A 17,706-nucleotide genomic window follows, 5' to 3' on the forward strand; every position below is an offset into this window, starting at 1 on the left:
CCCCAAAATGTGTAGTGAAACCAGAAGCAGTGTTGTAGCCCCCAAGGGCCCTTAATACAACGTGGGAAAGTGCGAGGTCATGCACTTTGGGAAGATGAATAGAGGCGTTTTCTAAATGTGGAGAAAATTCAGAAATTTGACCTAATTCAGCAGGGAGATGGGAACCTAAATTGTAATTCAAGTATAGAGTAGGTTGAGAGTAGGGAGGACCATAATAAAGTTTCAGGGTCGCAAGAGGGCATCAGCAAGCAAGATGTTGATTTGAGGTGTGTCTATTTCAATGTCAGAAGCATCCAGAATAAGGTGGGTGAACTTGCAGCATGGGTCGGTCTCTGTGGCCATTTCAGAGACATGGGTAGAGTAGGGACAGGAATGGCTGTTGCAAGTTCTGGGATTTAGATATTTCAGTAAGAACAGAGAAGATGGTAAACGAGGTGGGGATGTGGTATTCTTAGTCAAGGACAGTATCATGGCTGCAGAAAGGACATTTGAGGATTCGTCAACTGAGGTAGTATGGGCTGAGGTTGGAACCAGGAAAGGAGAGGTCACCATGTTGGGAGTTTTCCACAGGCCTCTGAATAGTTTCAGAGATGTAGGGGAAAGGATAGCAAAGATGATTCTCGATAGGAGCGAGAGTGACAGAATAGTTGTTATGGGGACCTTCAACTTTCCAAATATTGACTGGGAATACTATAGTTCAAGTACTTTAGATGGGTCAGTTTTTGCCCATGGTGTGCAGAAGGGTTTTCTGACACAGTATGTAAACAAGGGGCAAGGCCACATTAGATTTGGTACTGGGTAACGCACCCAGCCAGGTGTTAAGATTTGGAGGTAAGTGAGCACTTTGATGATAGTGACCACAATTCAGTTATGTTTACTTCAGCGATGGAAAAGGATAGGTATACACACAGAGGGCAACAGCCACAGCTGAGGGAAAGGCAATTATGAAGCAATTAGACAAGATTTAGGTTGGGGAAGGAAACTGCAAGGTATGGGCACAACAGAAATGTGCAGCATATTCAAGGAACAGCTACTGTGTGTCCTTGAATAGTGTGTACCTGTCAGTCAGGGAGGAAGCTGTCGAAGACAGGGTCCATGATTTACTAAGGAAGTTGAATGTTTTATCAAGAGGAAGAAGAAGGCTTATGTTAGGATGAGATGTGAAGATTCAGTAAAGGCAACTAAGAGCTACAAGGTAGCTAGGAAAAACCTAAAGAGAGAGCGAGGAGGGAACATGAGAAGTTGTTGGCAGATAGGATCAGGGAAAACACTAGAGCTTTCTATAGGTATATAAGGGATAAAAGAATGATTAGAGTAAGATTAGGTAAAAACAATGATTAGGGCCAATCAAGGACAGTAGTGGGAAGTTGTGCATGGGGTCAGAGGAGATTGGGGCAGCAGTAAATTAATATTTTTCATCAGTATTCACACTGGAAAAAGACAATGTTGTTGAGAATACTCAGAAACAGGCTACTAGACTAGATAGGATTAAGGTTCACAAGGAGGAGGTGATAGAAATTCTGAAGAGTGTGAAAATAGATAGATCCACTGGGCCAGATGGGATTTATCCTTGGATTCTCTGGGAAGCCAGGGAGGAGATTGCCGAGCCTTTGGCTTTGATCTTTAAGTCGTCATTATGTACAGGAATAGTACCAGAAGACCGGAGGATAGCAAATGTTGCTCCTTTGTTTAAGAAGGGGAATAGAGACAACCCTGGCAATTATTGACGAGTAAGCCTTATTTTGGACATGGGTAAAGTGTTGGAAAAGGTGAGAAGAGAAAGGACTCATAATTATCTAGAGAAGAATAAGTTGATTATGGATAATCAACACGGTTTTGTGACGGGTAGGTTGTTCCTCACAAACCTTATTGAGTTCTTTGAGAAGGTGACCAAACAGGTGGATGAAGGTAAAGCAGTTGATGAAGTGTATATGGATTTCAGTAAAGTGTTTGATAAGGTTCTCCACAGTAGGCTATTGCACGAAATGTGGAGGTATGGGATTGAGGGCAATTTAGCAATTTGTATCAGAAATTGGCTAGCTGAAAGAAGACAGCGAGTGGTGGTTGATGGGAAATGTTCATCCTGGAGTTCAGTTATTAGTGGTGTACTGCAAGGATCTGTTTTGGTTCCACTGCTGTTTGTCATTTTTATAAACAACCTGGATGAAGGTGTAGAAGGATGTGTTAGTAAATTTCCGGACAACACTAAGGTCGTTACAGTTGTGGATAGTGCCAAAGGATGTTGTAAATTACAGAGAGACATAGATTAGATTAGATTAGATTAGATTACTTATAGTGTGGAAACAGGCCCTTCGGCCCAACAAGTCCACACCAACCCACCGAAGCGCAACTCACCCATACTCACATATCCCTACATATACCCCTTACCAAACACTACGGGCAATTTAGCGTGGCCAATTCACCTGACCCGCACATCTTTGGACTGTGGGAGGAAACCGGAGCACCCGGAGGAAACCCACGCAGACACAGAGAGAACGTGCAAACTCCACACTGTCAGTCGTCTGAGGCGGGAATTGAACCCGGGTCTCTGGTGCTGTGAGGCAGCAGTGCTAATCACTGTGCCACCGTGCCACCCACAGTTTTGTACAGCTGCAGCATGACCTCATGGTTCCAAAACTCAATCCCTTTGCTAATAAAAGCTAACGCACCATAAGCTTTCTTAACAGCCGTATCAACCTGGGCGGCAACTTTGAGGGATCTATGTACATGGACTCACACTGAAGTAACTCTTCTTCATCCGTGAACTTAAGTAGTGAATGGAGAGTTGGCTCGCCACCTAACATGGGACGGCACGGTTGCTCAGTGGTTAGCACTGCTCCCTCACAGTGCCAGGGAGGCAAGTCTGTGTGGCATTTGCATATTCTTTGTGGGTTTTCTCTGGTTGCTCTGGTTTCCTCCCACAGTTCAAAGATGTGTAGGTCAAGTGAATTGGCCAAACTAAAGTGCCAATAATGTTCAGCGATTTGTAGATGGGGTGTATTAGTCAGAGGTAGATGTATAGAAATAGAGTAGGAGAATGGCTCTGGGTGGGTTAATCTTCGGAGAGTCGGTGTGGATTTGTTGGACCGAAGGGCCTGTTTACACACTGTAAGTAATGCAATCTAATCTAATCTAAAACTCTGGTGTGGCCACACTTAAGAGTATTATGTGCAGTTCTGGTCACCGCATTATAGGAAGGATGTGGAAGCTTTGGAAACTATTCACGGGAGATTTACTAGGATGTTGCCCTAATATGGAGGGAAGGTCTTATGAGGAAAGGCCGAGGGATTTGAGGCTGTTTTCATTGGAGAGAAGAAGGTTGAAAGGTGACTTAATTGAGACATATAAAATAATCAGAGGGTTAAATTGAGTGGACAATGAGAGCCTTTTTCCGAGGATGGTGATGGCTAGCACGAGGGACATAGCTTTATATTGAGGAGTGAAAGATGTAGGACAGATATTGAGAGCAATGTTTGACCCCACACCTCAGGAAGGATGTAGTGGCCCATGAGAATGACCCCAGGAATGAAAGGCTTAAGATATGAGGAACATTTGAGGACTTTGGGACGAGATGGAGTTTAGAAGGATGACGGAGGATCTAACTGAAACATACAGAATACTGAATGGCCTGGACAAAGTGGACATTGGGAAGACCGTTCCACTGGCAGGAGAATGGAGGACCTGAAGGCACAGCCTTAGAATAAAGGGAAGATCCTTAAGATCAGGAGAAACTTGTTTGGCCAGAGAATTAAGAATCTGTGGAATTCATTGCCACAGAAGGCTGTGGATGCTACGTTATTGAGCATATTTAAAACAGAGATAAATAAGTTCTTGATTGCCAAGGGGATCAAAGGTTACAGCAAGAAAGTGGGAAAATGGCATTGAAAAACCAATTGGCCATGATTGAATGATGGAGCAGACTCAATGGGATGAATGGCCTAATTTCTGCTCCCATGTCTTAGGGTCTTATGGGTTGCTTGAGTCCCTCACAAATGTTTACAATAAACAATAGTATTTTTCAAAACTACTTTCATGTTTTGTGTAAAGTTTATTTTTTAAACAAAATATTGTTAATTTATTTTTAAATTTGATGACTGAAGAACAATTCTAGATCCATAGTCTCTGCCTAAATGATGCAGATTGTAAGAATAAGTATGTTTGAACTGAGTCACAGTGTGTGTTTGAAATATAATTTACTACACGATTTCCTCTCACGCACAGAACATTTTTTTTTAGTTGGGAGTGTTTTTCTGCACTCACTGCATCTATCTCCATGTGCTGGCACTAGTGATAACATGAGAAATGTACTAAAGCAAATGTCACGAGGCAACAGCATTGAAAAATTAAGAAACCAAATGCAGTAGGGAAATCAAAAATTAGGCTCCTGGAGCACCATGTACTATTCTCCTGCAGTGAGCTTTCAGATGGAATCCTGGTGTCGGCATGAAAATATCTATGAATAAACCATACCTGTGTGTAATTTCCTCCCAAGTAGTAGGATCTTCTGAAAAATATTTTAAACTCTGAAAATTCTTTCAGTATCTCCCAGTTTGTTCAAAATGGTTCCCCCTGGATTGCCCACCATGGGAACTAAAACATTTGTATAGCCTTGTTGCTGAACTTACCCTGACATTCACACCTACAATGGAACTGCTGTGCTGGCTGGATATTAGATCTATATGATGATCTACTAGCTAATACAGGATTTGTCTTCAGATATCATGTTTAAGAAATTATTTATACCAGTAATCTGTATGTAAGTTTTTCTTAATTTCTGTAATATAATGTATGTATTCAAATATATATTAAAAACAACTGAGCCCCTATTTAGCCCCTGAATTTAGCTTCCAGGATAAATACAACATTGTAAAAATCTTACATTTTGCATTTTTGTAGTGAGTTACAATATGAGGATTTTTATCAGCTTAACAAGCCAATAACTATATGTGCAATTTAGAAAATTAAGACTTAAAATAAAATTGAGAAAATACTTTACCTCTATATTTCAATATTCTGCCTTTACTATAAAAAAAACTCTGCAGATGTGAGTTAGAAATACACAATTTACCTGACTGGTATGTGGACTTGGTCAACTCCAAACGGTGAATATCATGAGTTATATAACAGGGAGCTGAATTCTATATTCAGTAATCAAATCACATGTATAGGACTACACGTGAATAATAAAAACAAGTGTTATTACCTATCATTAATACTGTACTTTCTATCACTGGTGTTGCAATCTATTATTAATAGCTATTTTACTGGTTATGTGGATTCTTAAAGTTTTGAAATCATATTAATAATGTTAACTTCCTGATAACCTACAACAGAGAAAAGAATACTCAAACCCAGTCTGGTATATTTAATGAGCTACAAAATATATTGTATTTGCATGTCTATATATATGAAGGAGAAACGACATTTAAATCAGGGGACTTTGTAAATACTTTATATGTCTGATGTACTCTAATTAATATATAATGAGATTTTATAAATAACTTTTACAAAAAAGCTGACGGTAGAAAAAAATAGGACATTTACAAACTCATTATCATGGACAAGTTGATGAACTCGCAGAGTTCTGTTCAGAGTCTGTACACAATTCTATGCAGTTTTCTGCAGAATATAGTGCAATGTTTCCAATTCATTTAGATGAGGCTCTGACCATTGCTTCATTAGATACTGAATCTCAATTCCTCCAGACTGCTTTGCCAACATGAGGCCTGAAGATGCACTTGGTTTCTCTGGATCACCAAGAATAGCTATAGCTGTTATCCTATGAAGTGGGGAGAGGGTGACAAATAGAACAATATTTAGTGAACAAGCCTTATATTTAACTAAAAGGGTACAAACATATCAAACATTCCAGAACACAGACAATAAACTATTGAATATAATGGGTAGCCCATGCATTTTCATTTACATAATGAGTACAAGTAAGAAAATCTCTGTGTAAGATTCAGAAATATAAAACAAAATTATTAACTTTTTATAAAATGCCAATTTGCCACTAGAGTAAAATTTAACTACTGAAATGGAGACTTTTATATATTGCAGGAAAAGCTCCATCATTAGAAAATCCAATCTTATGGGTATTAGCATATCAGAGACTTTATCAAAGCTGTACATACAAAGGGCACCATTACATGCATACTCAGAAACATAAATATGTAATTGCTGTAACATTTGTTGAAAAACATTATGAGCAGAACTAACACAAGAGAAATTTGAAAAATCTAACTAAAATGTATAAAAGACATGGATTTACAGAAGAAAAGCACAATTTTTGCAAATAGGCAAAAGCACAGCAGGGAAAATTCTATGCAAATAATTCCACTGCAAGGCAATGAGGAGACATACGCACTCAGTTAGATTTCCAATTATAGTACACTTAACAATGGACATGGTCAGTCACTTTCAGTAATCAATAAAATAAGCATAATAAATTTGAAACAGGAAGCATATTTGGGACCTACACAGTTTGCTGGATAACTATATAGAATGTACAATGCAGAAAGAGGACCAAATGGTCAACATTTAAATCCACGCCACTTCCAACCCACCCTCCACCTTTCGCACCTTCCCTTGCTGATGCAGGTGGTGTAAAATTTGTGCCCACACTTCCCCTAAAGAATCCTTCCATAGCCAGCAGATATTTTCCTGCATATTCAAACACCTCATTTACTGGATCTGTTGCTCTCGATGTGGTCTCCTCTGCATCTGTGAGACAGGATGCCAACTCGCAGAAAGTTTCAGGGAACATCTCTGGGACACACGTATCTAACAAACCCACCGTCCTGAGGCCAACCATTTCAATTTCCCACTCCCACTCCACCCAGGGTATGCAGGTCCCAGGCCTCCTCCACTGTCAAATCCTAACCTGGAGGAAGAATGCCTCATCTTCCGCCTTGGGACCCTCTAACCACACGACATTAATGTCGATTTTATCTTATCTCCCCTCCCCTCCACCTCATCTCCGATCCAACCATCCAACTCAGCGTCGCTCTCTTGAACTGTCATACCTGACCATCTTCCTTCCCACCTATCTGCTCCACCCTCTGCTCTGACCTATCACCATCACCCTCCACCTCCACCTATCTATTGCCTTCCCAGCTACCTTACCCTCAGCCCTACCACTCTTCCTATTTATCTTTCACCCCTTTCCCCCATGCCCACATCCCTGATTCAGCACTTAAGCCAAAAACGTTGATTCTCTTGCTCCTTGGATGCTGCCTGACCTGCTGCACTTTTCCAGTACCACACTTTTCAACTTTATCAGCATAGCCCTCTATTAGATTGGAAATAGGAGCAAGGGTAGGTTAGTCAGCCCTTTGAGCCAGCTCTGTCATTCAATATGATTGTGACTGACCAGCTAAACCAGTCCCCTATTCCTATTTTCTCCTCATACCCTTGGATTCCTTTTGCCCTAACAATTATATCCAACTCCTTCTTGAACAACATTCAATGTTCTGTCCTCAACTGCTTTATTCAACTACTGACTGGATGAAACAATCTCTCACAATCTCATTCTTAAATGGCCTACACATTGTCCGGAGATTGTGACCCTGGTTGTGGACTCCATGGTCATTGAGAATATCCTTTCCATGTGTACCCTGTTTAGTCCTATTAGAATTTTATAGGTTTGTATGAGATCTCCCCACATTCTTCTGAACTCCACTGATTATAGTCCCAAACAATCCAGTTTCTGTTCATAAGTCAGTGTTGTCATAGAACCAGTTTTATTCCTTTCACTTCAATGTTTCAAAACTAGTTTCCCCAACTACTCCTTGTTACAGCATGATCCACATCTTAACCATTCTTTGGTAAAAGAGACCTCCTAAAATCTCTTTGAATTTATTGGTCATTTTATAGCCCTTAGTTTTGGCATCCCACAAAATTAAACCTCTCTACCCTCATATCATTACCGTAGAGGGAAGGTGTCAGCCTGTTCCACGTTTTCTGATGAGCTTATCATTGGATTGAATTTTAGAGAGGAGACCACAAATGGGTAGGGATGTCAAGTGCGGGTAGCCGACTGAGCTATTAAAGACACAGTAAGGGACGCCACATCCCAGGAAGCATCTCGGAACACAGTAGCTGCTTGGAGGCAGATGATGATGGTGATGGTGGTGGGTGAGTTGGAAGAAGGACACAATGGTCCGGGTAGACTGGAAGCCCTCCCTGGCTGTGCTGTGAAGAGGCTCACACCATACAGCCAACCCCAAAACAAAGGGGTGGCACTGCTGCCTCACAGCGCTAGGGACCCAGATTAGATTCTAGCCTCGGGCGACTGACTGTGTGGAGTTTGCACATTCTCACTGTGTCTGTATGGGTTTCCTCCGGGTGCTCCAGTTTCCTCTCACAATCCAAAGATGTGCAGGTTAGGTGAATTGGCCATGCTAAATTGCCCATAGTATTAGGTGTATTAGTCAGAGGGAAATGGATCTGGATGAGTTACTCTTTGGAGGGTTGGTGTGGACTTTTTAGATTAGATTAGACTTACAGTGTGGAAACAGGCCCTTCGGCCCAACAAGTCCACACTGACCCGCCGAAGCGCAACCCACCCATACCCCTACATTTACCCCTTACCTAACACTATGGGCAATTTAGCTTGGCCAATTCACCTGACCCGCACATCTTTGGACTGTGGGAGGAAACCGGAGCACCCGGAGGAAACCCACGCAGACACGGGGAGAACGTGCAAACTCCACACAGTCAGTCGCCTGAGTCGGGAATTGAACCCGGGTCTACAGGCGCTGTGAGGCAGCAGTGCTAACCACTGTCCCACCATGCCGCCCACATGACTTGTTGGGCCAAAGGGTCTGTTTCCACACTGTAAGGAATCTAATCTAATTTAAAATGATGGTCTGACTGCTGAAGACAGTCTAACTATAAAATTAAGAAAGTTGGAGATGTCCTCCGTCTTAGAAACCTGAAACGGCATCCTTCTGCTTCTTCCAAGACATCGATTAGTTTTCCTGCTTTGCATCTAGCCACAGTCCTTACTTGGGCAGTTCGCCTGCTCCCTGACCATTAATTGACCAAGTTGTGGAAAATCACAGTCGGTTGACTGTTTCCTAATAGTGCAGGCTCCTGGACCTAATTTCAAGCTGACGGTGGGGTCATGAATCCCACAGGAAAAATTCTCCCCCTCATCTATGTGATCTTTCAGAACAAACTGAAACACTGAGTTCTAGATATTAACCCTACTCCATGCCCTCACCTTCACAGACAGGAGTCAGTTGATAGTGCGAGTTGAAGAGTGACATATGCAAAACATAGCAGGAATTTGAACCACCATTTCAATTCTGTTTAAAAAATAAGCTATCCAGCATATTCTATCTTCTTAATAAACAATACTGTGAATAACATGACACAATTTTGAAGTACAGTTACCAGACATGGAGCTATAGCTTCTGTATTAATTAAATCACTGTACTTACCTATCAGACTGAAGGCTCTCCTCTGCAACAGGTTGGGAAACATTTTGCAGTAAGTCCCATACGTAAATACGAGATGACGCGTCAAGAACGAAAAACATGCTGGGTCGAGTTAATGCCCATAATACAGCCTGGATTGATCGACCCTGAGTGCTTTCATTCCACTGAATAACAGGGAGCTCGGTTGTCACTGAGTGCAGTCTAATTGTTCCATCTGAGCACCCAACCTGCAAGGCAACATCACAAACAGTATTTTCAACCATTCTGACTTTTAAACAATATCTTTGACCTTTGTGATAAGGTCACATACCAACAGTTATATTTTTATTGATCTCAGATATCCTTGTGTTGAAAGACTGACTGACCCTTTATCCAGGCCCTCTCACTTTCTTATATGAATCCACAATATGTTATGATATAAATTTACTTTAATTCTTCAAGAGTTCTCTACTTGTACAGTCTCTTCAATTGCAGAAGCAGTGTTCTGATTACATTATACCTAATGAATTAAACAGAACTACCTTTGTTATGTATCTAAAATGCCAGATAGGTTGTAATATTACATAACAAATCATAAAAATGTAATTATGAAAAGGATCACATTTATCTTCAATGCCTATTAAATCTATATTTGACATTGCAATAGGAGTCCATCAATGTTATTGTTTGCTAAAGTTAGTAATAGTATAATTTCAAAGGGGAGGATCTGTGTTAAGATTTCTGTTCAGTCCATGTCACAGTGCCCATCCAGGCTGAGGTCATGAATTGGAACAACCTTACTTATTTCTAACAAATAAACATAAAGCAGTAATGAGAAGTGTGCTGACTTCTTGACAACAACCTAAGGAGGCTGAAGCCAACTGAGACTGGTGCCTTACAACAAGCTGTGTTATAACTAGAACTAGGTCACGATTCCTACTCAGCAGCACCTTCCCCATTAACGCTACCAAATACTGAAACTTAGCAAAACCAGGATTAAAATCTATGGTTACACACTCAATGTTAAAAGGTTAGTAATACTTTGTGTGTCAAATTCATGTATAAAGAGGTGTGCTAATGACCTGAATGGGATAACACATCCTAAAAATGATAATGCTGCAGAACAGGGAGAAAGAAAAACAATCATCCTTCATTCCCCATTAAGGCATCGGAAATGAGAAAATGAGCATTTGAGTAAATCAAATCCATACTGCTAAGATACTTACCAGGAATAGTGTTTTGCCAAAATGACAGAAATCAATACACGTGACTTGAACTGGTCTGGAACCGTTTATTTGAAATCTGTACAGCTTTGGCGCTGCTTGCAAGCCATGACGTGTACCATGACTCACAAGACCCTATTAAGGGAATAGAAACAATTATACCAAATATGTTATTATTAATACTGATCTCAAAGTGCGATTTTCTTTTCCATTTCATTTCCATAGAATGTCAGTTTCTATTTAGTACGGTATCAAACAAGTTTAAGAAAATCTCCAACTCACAGCTATAGATATGAGAACCAGCAGAAGCAGCTGAGTTCAAGTGAATCAAATTTAAGGGAAATGGACAAAATTGAACAGAATAAAAGAATCAAACAAAAATCAGATTGATAAGAGCAGAATCTCTTCATAGGGGATCTTCTAGTGCTATGGCTGTGGCTTGTCAATTAAATAATAAAATGTAAAGCAAATCTTTGGGAGAAAATTTGTAGCTTGGGTGCTCATTGTTGTGGTTCTGTTCGCCGAGCTGGGAATTTGTGTTGCAGACGTTTCATCCCCTGTCTAGGTGACACCCTCAGTGCTTGAGAGCCTCCTGTGAAGCACTTCTGTGATCTTTCCTTCGGCATTTGTAGTGGTTTGAATCTGCCGCTTCCGGTTGTCAGTTTCAGCTGTCCGTTGCAGTGGTCGGTATATTGGGTCTAGGTCGATGTGCTTATTGATTGAATCTGTGGATGACGACACGACACGACCACTATCCTTAGTAGCCACACATGCAGATGACAAGCAATATGAGTTCGACTGGGACAATACCACTATTTCAGGACAAGCCAAACAGAGAACAGCCAGGGAATTCTTAGAGGCATGGCACTCATCCACAGATTCAATCAATAAGCACATCGACCTGGACCCAAAATACCGACCACTGCAATGGACAGCTGGAACTGGCAACCGGAAGCGGGAGATTCAAACCTCTACAAATGCCGGAGGAAAGATCACAGAATCGTTTCACAGGAGGCTCCCAAGCACTGAGGATGTCACCTAGACAGGGGACGAAACGTCTGCAACACAAATTCCCAGCTCGGCGAACAGAAACACAACAACGTAAAGCAAAACACTAAACGATATAGCCTGGTTCACACTAACAAAACATAATAAATTGATTTTTTTTCTTTCATATTTAATGCTTTGTTCTGTTCTAACTTATTTTTAACTTATTTTCATTGTCAATATATTGGACCTTAGTAAGTAAAACAATGGAGTCCAGAGGGTGAATTAAAACAGACACTGGAAAATAGGCAGATTAGGCAAAACAAAAGCAAAATAAGGATGCTGGAAATCTGAAATAAACACAGAGAATGCTGGCAAACCCAGTCGGTCTGGCAGTACTTGAGGAGAGAGAAAAACAGTAACCATTTGAGGTAAAAGACCTTTGATTAGAACAGGAAAAAGTTATAAATATAATACATTTTAAAGATTGAGATGAGGAACATTTCCTTTATCATAGAAGGAACTTTCTTCTTCAAAAGACGGTGGAAGCAGAATCTTTAAATACTTTTAAAGGTAGAGGTGGATAGATTCTTCATAAGCAAATGGGTGAAAGATTATTGGGGATCAGTGGAAACGTGCAGTCATCAGAAAGAAGAAGCAGGCTTCAGAGGCTGAGTGGATTACTGTTGCTCCTAATTGGTGTGTTTATACATAGGTTTTGAGCAGCCTGGGTCAGAGTGTGGGGCAAAAGAACATGGACAAAAGGAAAATTTGTAATAAAGTGGAATACAGGATGGACTGAATAGACAATAGGTGCAGGAGTAGGCTATTCTGCCCTTCGAGCCAGCATCATCATTCATTCAGTATCTGTTCCTGCCTTATCTCCATAACCCTTGATTCCACTATCCTTGAGAGCTCTATCCAACTCTTTCTTAAATGAATCCAGAAACTGGGCCTCCACTGCCTTCTGGGGCAGAGTATTCCACACACCCACCACTCTCTGGGTGAAGAAGTTTCTCCTCATCTCTGTCCTAAATGGCCTACCCCTTATTTTTAAGTGGTGTCCTCTGGTTCGGGACTCACCCATCAGCGGAAACATGTTTCCTGCCTCCAGAGTGTCCAATCCTTTAATAATCTTATACGTCTCAATCAGGTCCCCTCTCAGTCTCCTAAACTCAAGGGTATACAAGTCGCTCCAATCTTTCAACATAAGATAGTCCCGCCATTCCAGGGATTGACCTCGTGAACCTACGCTGCACTCCCTCAATAGCCAGAATATCGTTGCTCAAATTTGGAGACCAGAACTGCACACAATATTCCAGGTGCAGTCTCACCAGGGCCCTGTACAGCTGCAGAAGAACCTCTTTGCTCCTATACTCAATCCCTCTTGTTATGAAGGCCAGCATGCTATTAGCTTTCTTCACTACCTGCTGTACCTGCATACTTGCCTTCATTACTGGTGTACAAGAACACCGAGATCTCTTTGTTCTGCCCCTTTACCTAACTTGACTCCATTTAGGTAGTAATCTGCCTTCCTGTTCTTGCCACCAAAGTGGATAACCATACATTTATCCACATTAAACTGCATCTGCCATGCATCTGTCCACTCACCTAACCTGTCCAGATCACCCTGTAATCTCCTAACATCCTCCTCACATTTCACCGTGCCACCCAGCTTTGTATCATCAGCAAATTTGTTAAAGTTACTATTAATACCATCTCCTATATCACTGATATATATTGTAAAAAGCTGCAGTCCCAGCACTGATCCCTGCGGTACCCCACTGGCACTGCCACCCAGCTTTGTATCATCAGCAAATTTGTTAATGTTACTATTAATACCATCTCCTATATCATTAATATATATTGTAAAAAGCTGCGGTCCCAGCACTGATCCCTGCGGTACCCCATCGCCTGCCATTCGGAAAGGGAGCCATTTATCACTACTCTTTGTTTCCTGTCAGCCAATCAATTTTCAATCCAAGTCAGCACTTTGCCCCGATACCATGTGCTCTAATTTTGCTCACTAACCTCCGATGTGGGACTTTATCAAAGGCTTTCTGAAAGTCCAGGTACACTACATCCACTGGATCTCCCTTGCTCATCTTCAGAGTTACATCCTCAAAAAACTTCAGAAGATTAGTCAAGCATGATTTCCCCTTCATAAATCCATGCCAACTCTGTCCTATCCTGTTACTGCTATCCAGATGTGTTGTAATTTCATCCTTTATAATAGACTCCAGCATCTTTCCCACCACTGAGGTCTATAATTTCCTGCTTTCTCTCTCGCTCCTTTCTTAAAAAAAGTGGTACAACATTAGCCACCCTCCAATCCGCAGGAACTGATCCTGAATCTATCGAACTCTGGAAAATAATCACCAATGCATCCACGATATCTAGAACCACCTCCTTCAGAACCCTGGGATGTAGACCATCAGGCCCCGGGGACTTATCAGCCTTCAGACCTAATAGTCTCTTCAACACCAATTCCTGGAAAATATAAATTCCCTTAAGTTCAGGTCCTTCAGCCACTGTTACCTCAGGGAGATTGCTTGTGTCTTCCCCAATGAACACAGATCTGAAATACCCATTCAACTCTTCTGCCTTTTCTTTGTTCCCCGTAATATATTCCCTTGTTTCTGTCTTCAAGGGCCCAATTTTAGTCTTAACCATTTTTTTTCCTTTTTGGCTGGGGTGAATTGGTGATTGGCGAGATAAAAAAAGCAAAGGAGCAAAAGATGTGTCTACAGCAAGTGCAAAGGAAGAAGTTTCAATTTGTATTACAAAACATTGCACTGCACTTATTTTTACAATTACTCACAGTATCTGTTCCAATAAAGAAATGATTAGGATCAGAAGGCAGAAACCTGATACTCAGAGTCCGAGGAGGTCCTTGCTGCATAAGATTTCTTGGGAGAAAGCTGATTAAAACACAACAGAAAAATAGTATCAATAAACACTTGGAAGCTGTAGGCTATGATCGAAACAACTTCATTTAAATTCTTGCTCATTTGTGAAAGGATAGATTAAAAATATATAAGCAAAAAGTTATCTTAAGAAATTAAATAAATGATCAGCATGAATGAAGTCCAGAGTTGAAGAATGAAAATGCACGTAATAGTCCATTATGAGAGAAACAAGTTCAAAACTAATTCAGGAATGCTCATTCTTTTCATACATTTTCCGTTTTTTTTCAAACCAAAACAAGCAAAATACCTTCTATCACTTAACTCAGCTGGCAGTATGACCGGCTTGCGATGCAACCCGACTGCTTCAATTCCTGCATCATTGAAAATTGACTTTGCCCCTCGCTTTGAGACACAGTGATCCGCAAGTTAACCTTACCATCAGTCCCCCTCCTCTCTCTCAGAGGTCAATGTACTTTAGAAGAAGTATTGAAAAGTAAACTGAGAGAAAACCAAATGGTTTTCAAAAAGTTGATGAAAATGTGGAGCTGGAAAATGCACAGCAGGTCAAGCATCAGAGGAGCAGGAAAGTCACCGTTTCGGGCAAGATCCTTCAACTGTACTGATGAAGGGCCCTGCCCAAAAGATCAACTCTCCTGGTCCTCCGATGCTGTTTGATCTGCTGGGCTTTTTCCAGCACCGCATTTTATTGACTCTGACTTTCCAGCATCTGTAGTCCTCACGATCTCCAACTTTCAAGAAGTAAAGAGCATTCAATAAGTTAATAGTTGAGTAAATTTTCAAGTTAAGCAGGTGAAGAAAAATAAGCCAAGAACAATGCAGGATTGTTCAATTATATATGCAATAAACCAAATGTAGTGCTGTTCCATTTAAACATTTTTATTGGGAAGGTACGGCCATAAAACAGGGTATTAATAAATAATTATGTTCAATCTGTCTATACTCAGGGAAGGGGAAATTTCTCGTTAAAAACTGAATTTTCAGGAGTGAGTGAGGAGATACCAGACAATATTCACTTAACAATGAATAGAAAAACAAAAAGCTGCATGTTCTTAAAATAAACATGGCAGCTGGTCAAAATAATTTTAAATTTGAAGTTATAAAAGGGACGTAATTGTAATTACTGAAGCTTTAATCAATAAAATCTAGAGGTTTACAACACAGGAGGACACCATTAGTCTCACTGTCTAGCTTCACCAGGGTAATAAAGGCAGCAGGCAAAATAAATTTACATCACCCAAATGTAACACTTCCCTTCAAGATGAAATACTCTATATTGGCTGATTATTATTCTTGCCAAGCTAATTTTAAATGAGTTTTTTCCAACAGAGGCTTATGAAAAGAATGCAAGTTTATAATTGGCATGCCCAACTGTGCTTAAGGAATCAACAGGCCTGAAGTGCATACCTCAAATAATGTAAGATCAACTGCATAACCAGTGTGCATTGTCACAAAATTGGGCCACCTGAGCCTACCTGTTCACCTCAATAGAAGAGCTGTGGATCAACTTTATCTTCCCACCAGGAATAAGGCCTGGATCAAGAGAAAATACAAAGATTTTTATTTAGATTTATTCAGATCAAAGGTAGTATTTCATCAAGATGAATTAGGAGTATGGATTAATTTATATCACATGATCATGGCTGTTGCTTTTTATCCCCCTCATTTATCCTATGTCCTCATCAAACTAACAGCAACTGCTGTTACCTATCAAATATAGACAATAAACCTCTTCCTCTGCCTAGATGGTTAGTTCAGGTATATCTAGGTTTCTAAATTTGTCCTTCCCTGTACATACTACACTCCTGGACGTATCAGGAAGCAAGGACCAATCACTCCATGTACAGTAATGGCATCTTTAAAAGTGAGCTTTATTTTCAGGTTGTATACCTTGGATAAATCATAAGATTTTTCAGACAGAGGGTGCTTCAAATGCAGAATGAACTTGCTGAGGAAGTGGTGGGTAGGGTACAATTACAAAGTTTAAAAGACATTGGAAGAAGTACATGAAAAGGAAAGTTTTGGAGGGATATGGGCCGGGAGCAGACAGGTGAGATTAGTTTAGTTTGGAATGATGCTCAGCACGGATTGGTTGGACCAAAGGGTCTCTTCCCAGACTGTATGACTCTTTGACCAGACAATACAAGAGGAGAATTAGGCCACTTAGCCCACTGAATCAACTCTGCCATTAGATCATTGCTGATAGTTTATCCATCCCATTCTACCCAAAACCGTTGATTCTCTTACCAATCAAGAACCTATCTAGTTCTGCCTTGGTTTCCCTCAATGACATGGCTTCCACAGACCTCTGCAACAGTGACTTCCACAGATTAACTGGCTGAAGAAATTCGTCCTCATCTCAGTTCTGAAGGGCCGCCACTTTATTCTGAGGCAGTACCCTTGGGTCCTAGTCTCACCTAAAGAAAACAGCTTTGTCACGTCTACTCTATTCAGACCAATTAAATCCCTCCATTCATCCTTCTAAACTCCATGGAGTATGGACATAGAGTCACCACTAGTCCTGGAATGAGGAGTCTAATGGTGACCATGAAGCCATTATAAATTGGCAAAACAAAACCCATCTTGGTCACTAATGTCCTTTAGGAAAGGAAACTGTCATCCTTACCTTGGTTTGACTCTCAGCAATGAAGGAGCAGATTACTGCAGCTACTGGAATCTGTACTGAAAACAAAAAATGCTGGAAATCACAGCAGCTCAGGTAGATTTCTGTGGAAAGAGAACAAACTAATGTTTTGTGTCTAGATGACTTTTCAAAACTCTGATGAAGTGTCATCTAGTTTCAAAAGGTTATTTTGCTCTCTTCCCACAGCAATGTGGTTGACTCTAGAGATGGGAAATAAATGCTGGCCTAAAAAAAAACTTGCTTGCCTTAATAAAAATCCAAAATCTGTCAGGACAACTCTCTCTTTGTAATTTGTATTTAAAAATTTCCTTCTGGAAATTTCTGTTTTGGATCATTAATTTCATTCCTCAACTCATACAATTTTTTATTTTTTTCCCTTTTACTGAGCAATCGACTATTTGGTTCTACTTCACTAAAGAACAAACTTGTCATTATCCTGACCCTTCACACCCTCCTAAATGCAGCCAATGAATTACTTGGACCTTTCTTTCCCCATTCATTTA

At 40.6% G+C, this 17,706-nt stretch overlaps 1 protein-coding gene across 3 annotated transcripts in view; it reads right to left on the reverse strand.

The window, feature by feature from the left end:
* Positions 1-5,440: 5,440 nt before the first annotated feature.
* Positions 5,441-17,706, reverse strand: part of dync2i1 (dynein 2 intermediate chain 1) — a 98,071-nt gene continuing 85,805 nt past the window's right edge. For all 3 annotated transcript variants that reach the window (XM_060825608.1, XM_060825607.1, XM_060825606.1), the window contains 5 exons: positions 16,035-16,092; positions 14,454-14,553; positions 10,649-10,780; positions 9,447-9,670; positions 5,441-5,779 (listed from right to left, as the gene is read on the reverse strand). In XM_060825608.1, coding sequence (XP_060681591.1) covers positions 5,608-5,779; positions 9,447-9,670; positions 10,649-10,780; positions 14,454-14,553; positions 16,035-16,092 — 686 coding nt within the window. In that variant the 3' untranslated portion in view covers positions 5,441-5,607. The remainder of the gene's footprint in view (positions 5,780-9,446; positions 9,671-10,648; positions 10,781-14,453; positions 14,554-16,034; positions 16,093-17,706) is intronic.

Source organism: Hemiscyllium ocellatum, chromosome 5 (assembly GCF_020745735.1).
Source record: "Hemiscyllium ocellatum isolate sHemOce1 chromosome 5, sHemOce1.pat.X.cur, whole genome shotgun sequence".
In the NCBI taxonomy this organism is placed as follows: domain Eukaryota; kingdom Metazoa; phylum Chordata; class Chondrichthyes; order Orectolobiformes; family Hemiscylliidae; genus Hemiscyllium; species Hemiscyllium ocellatum.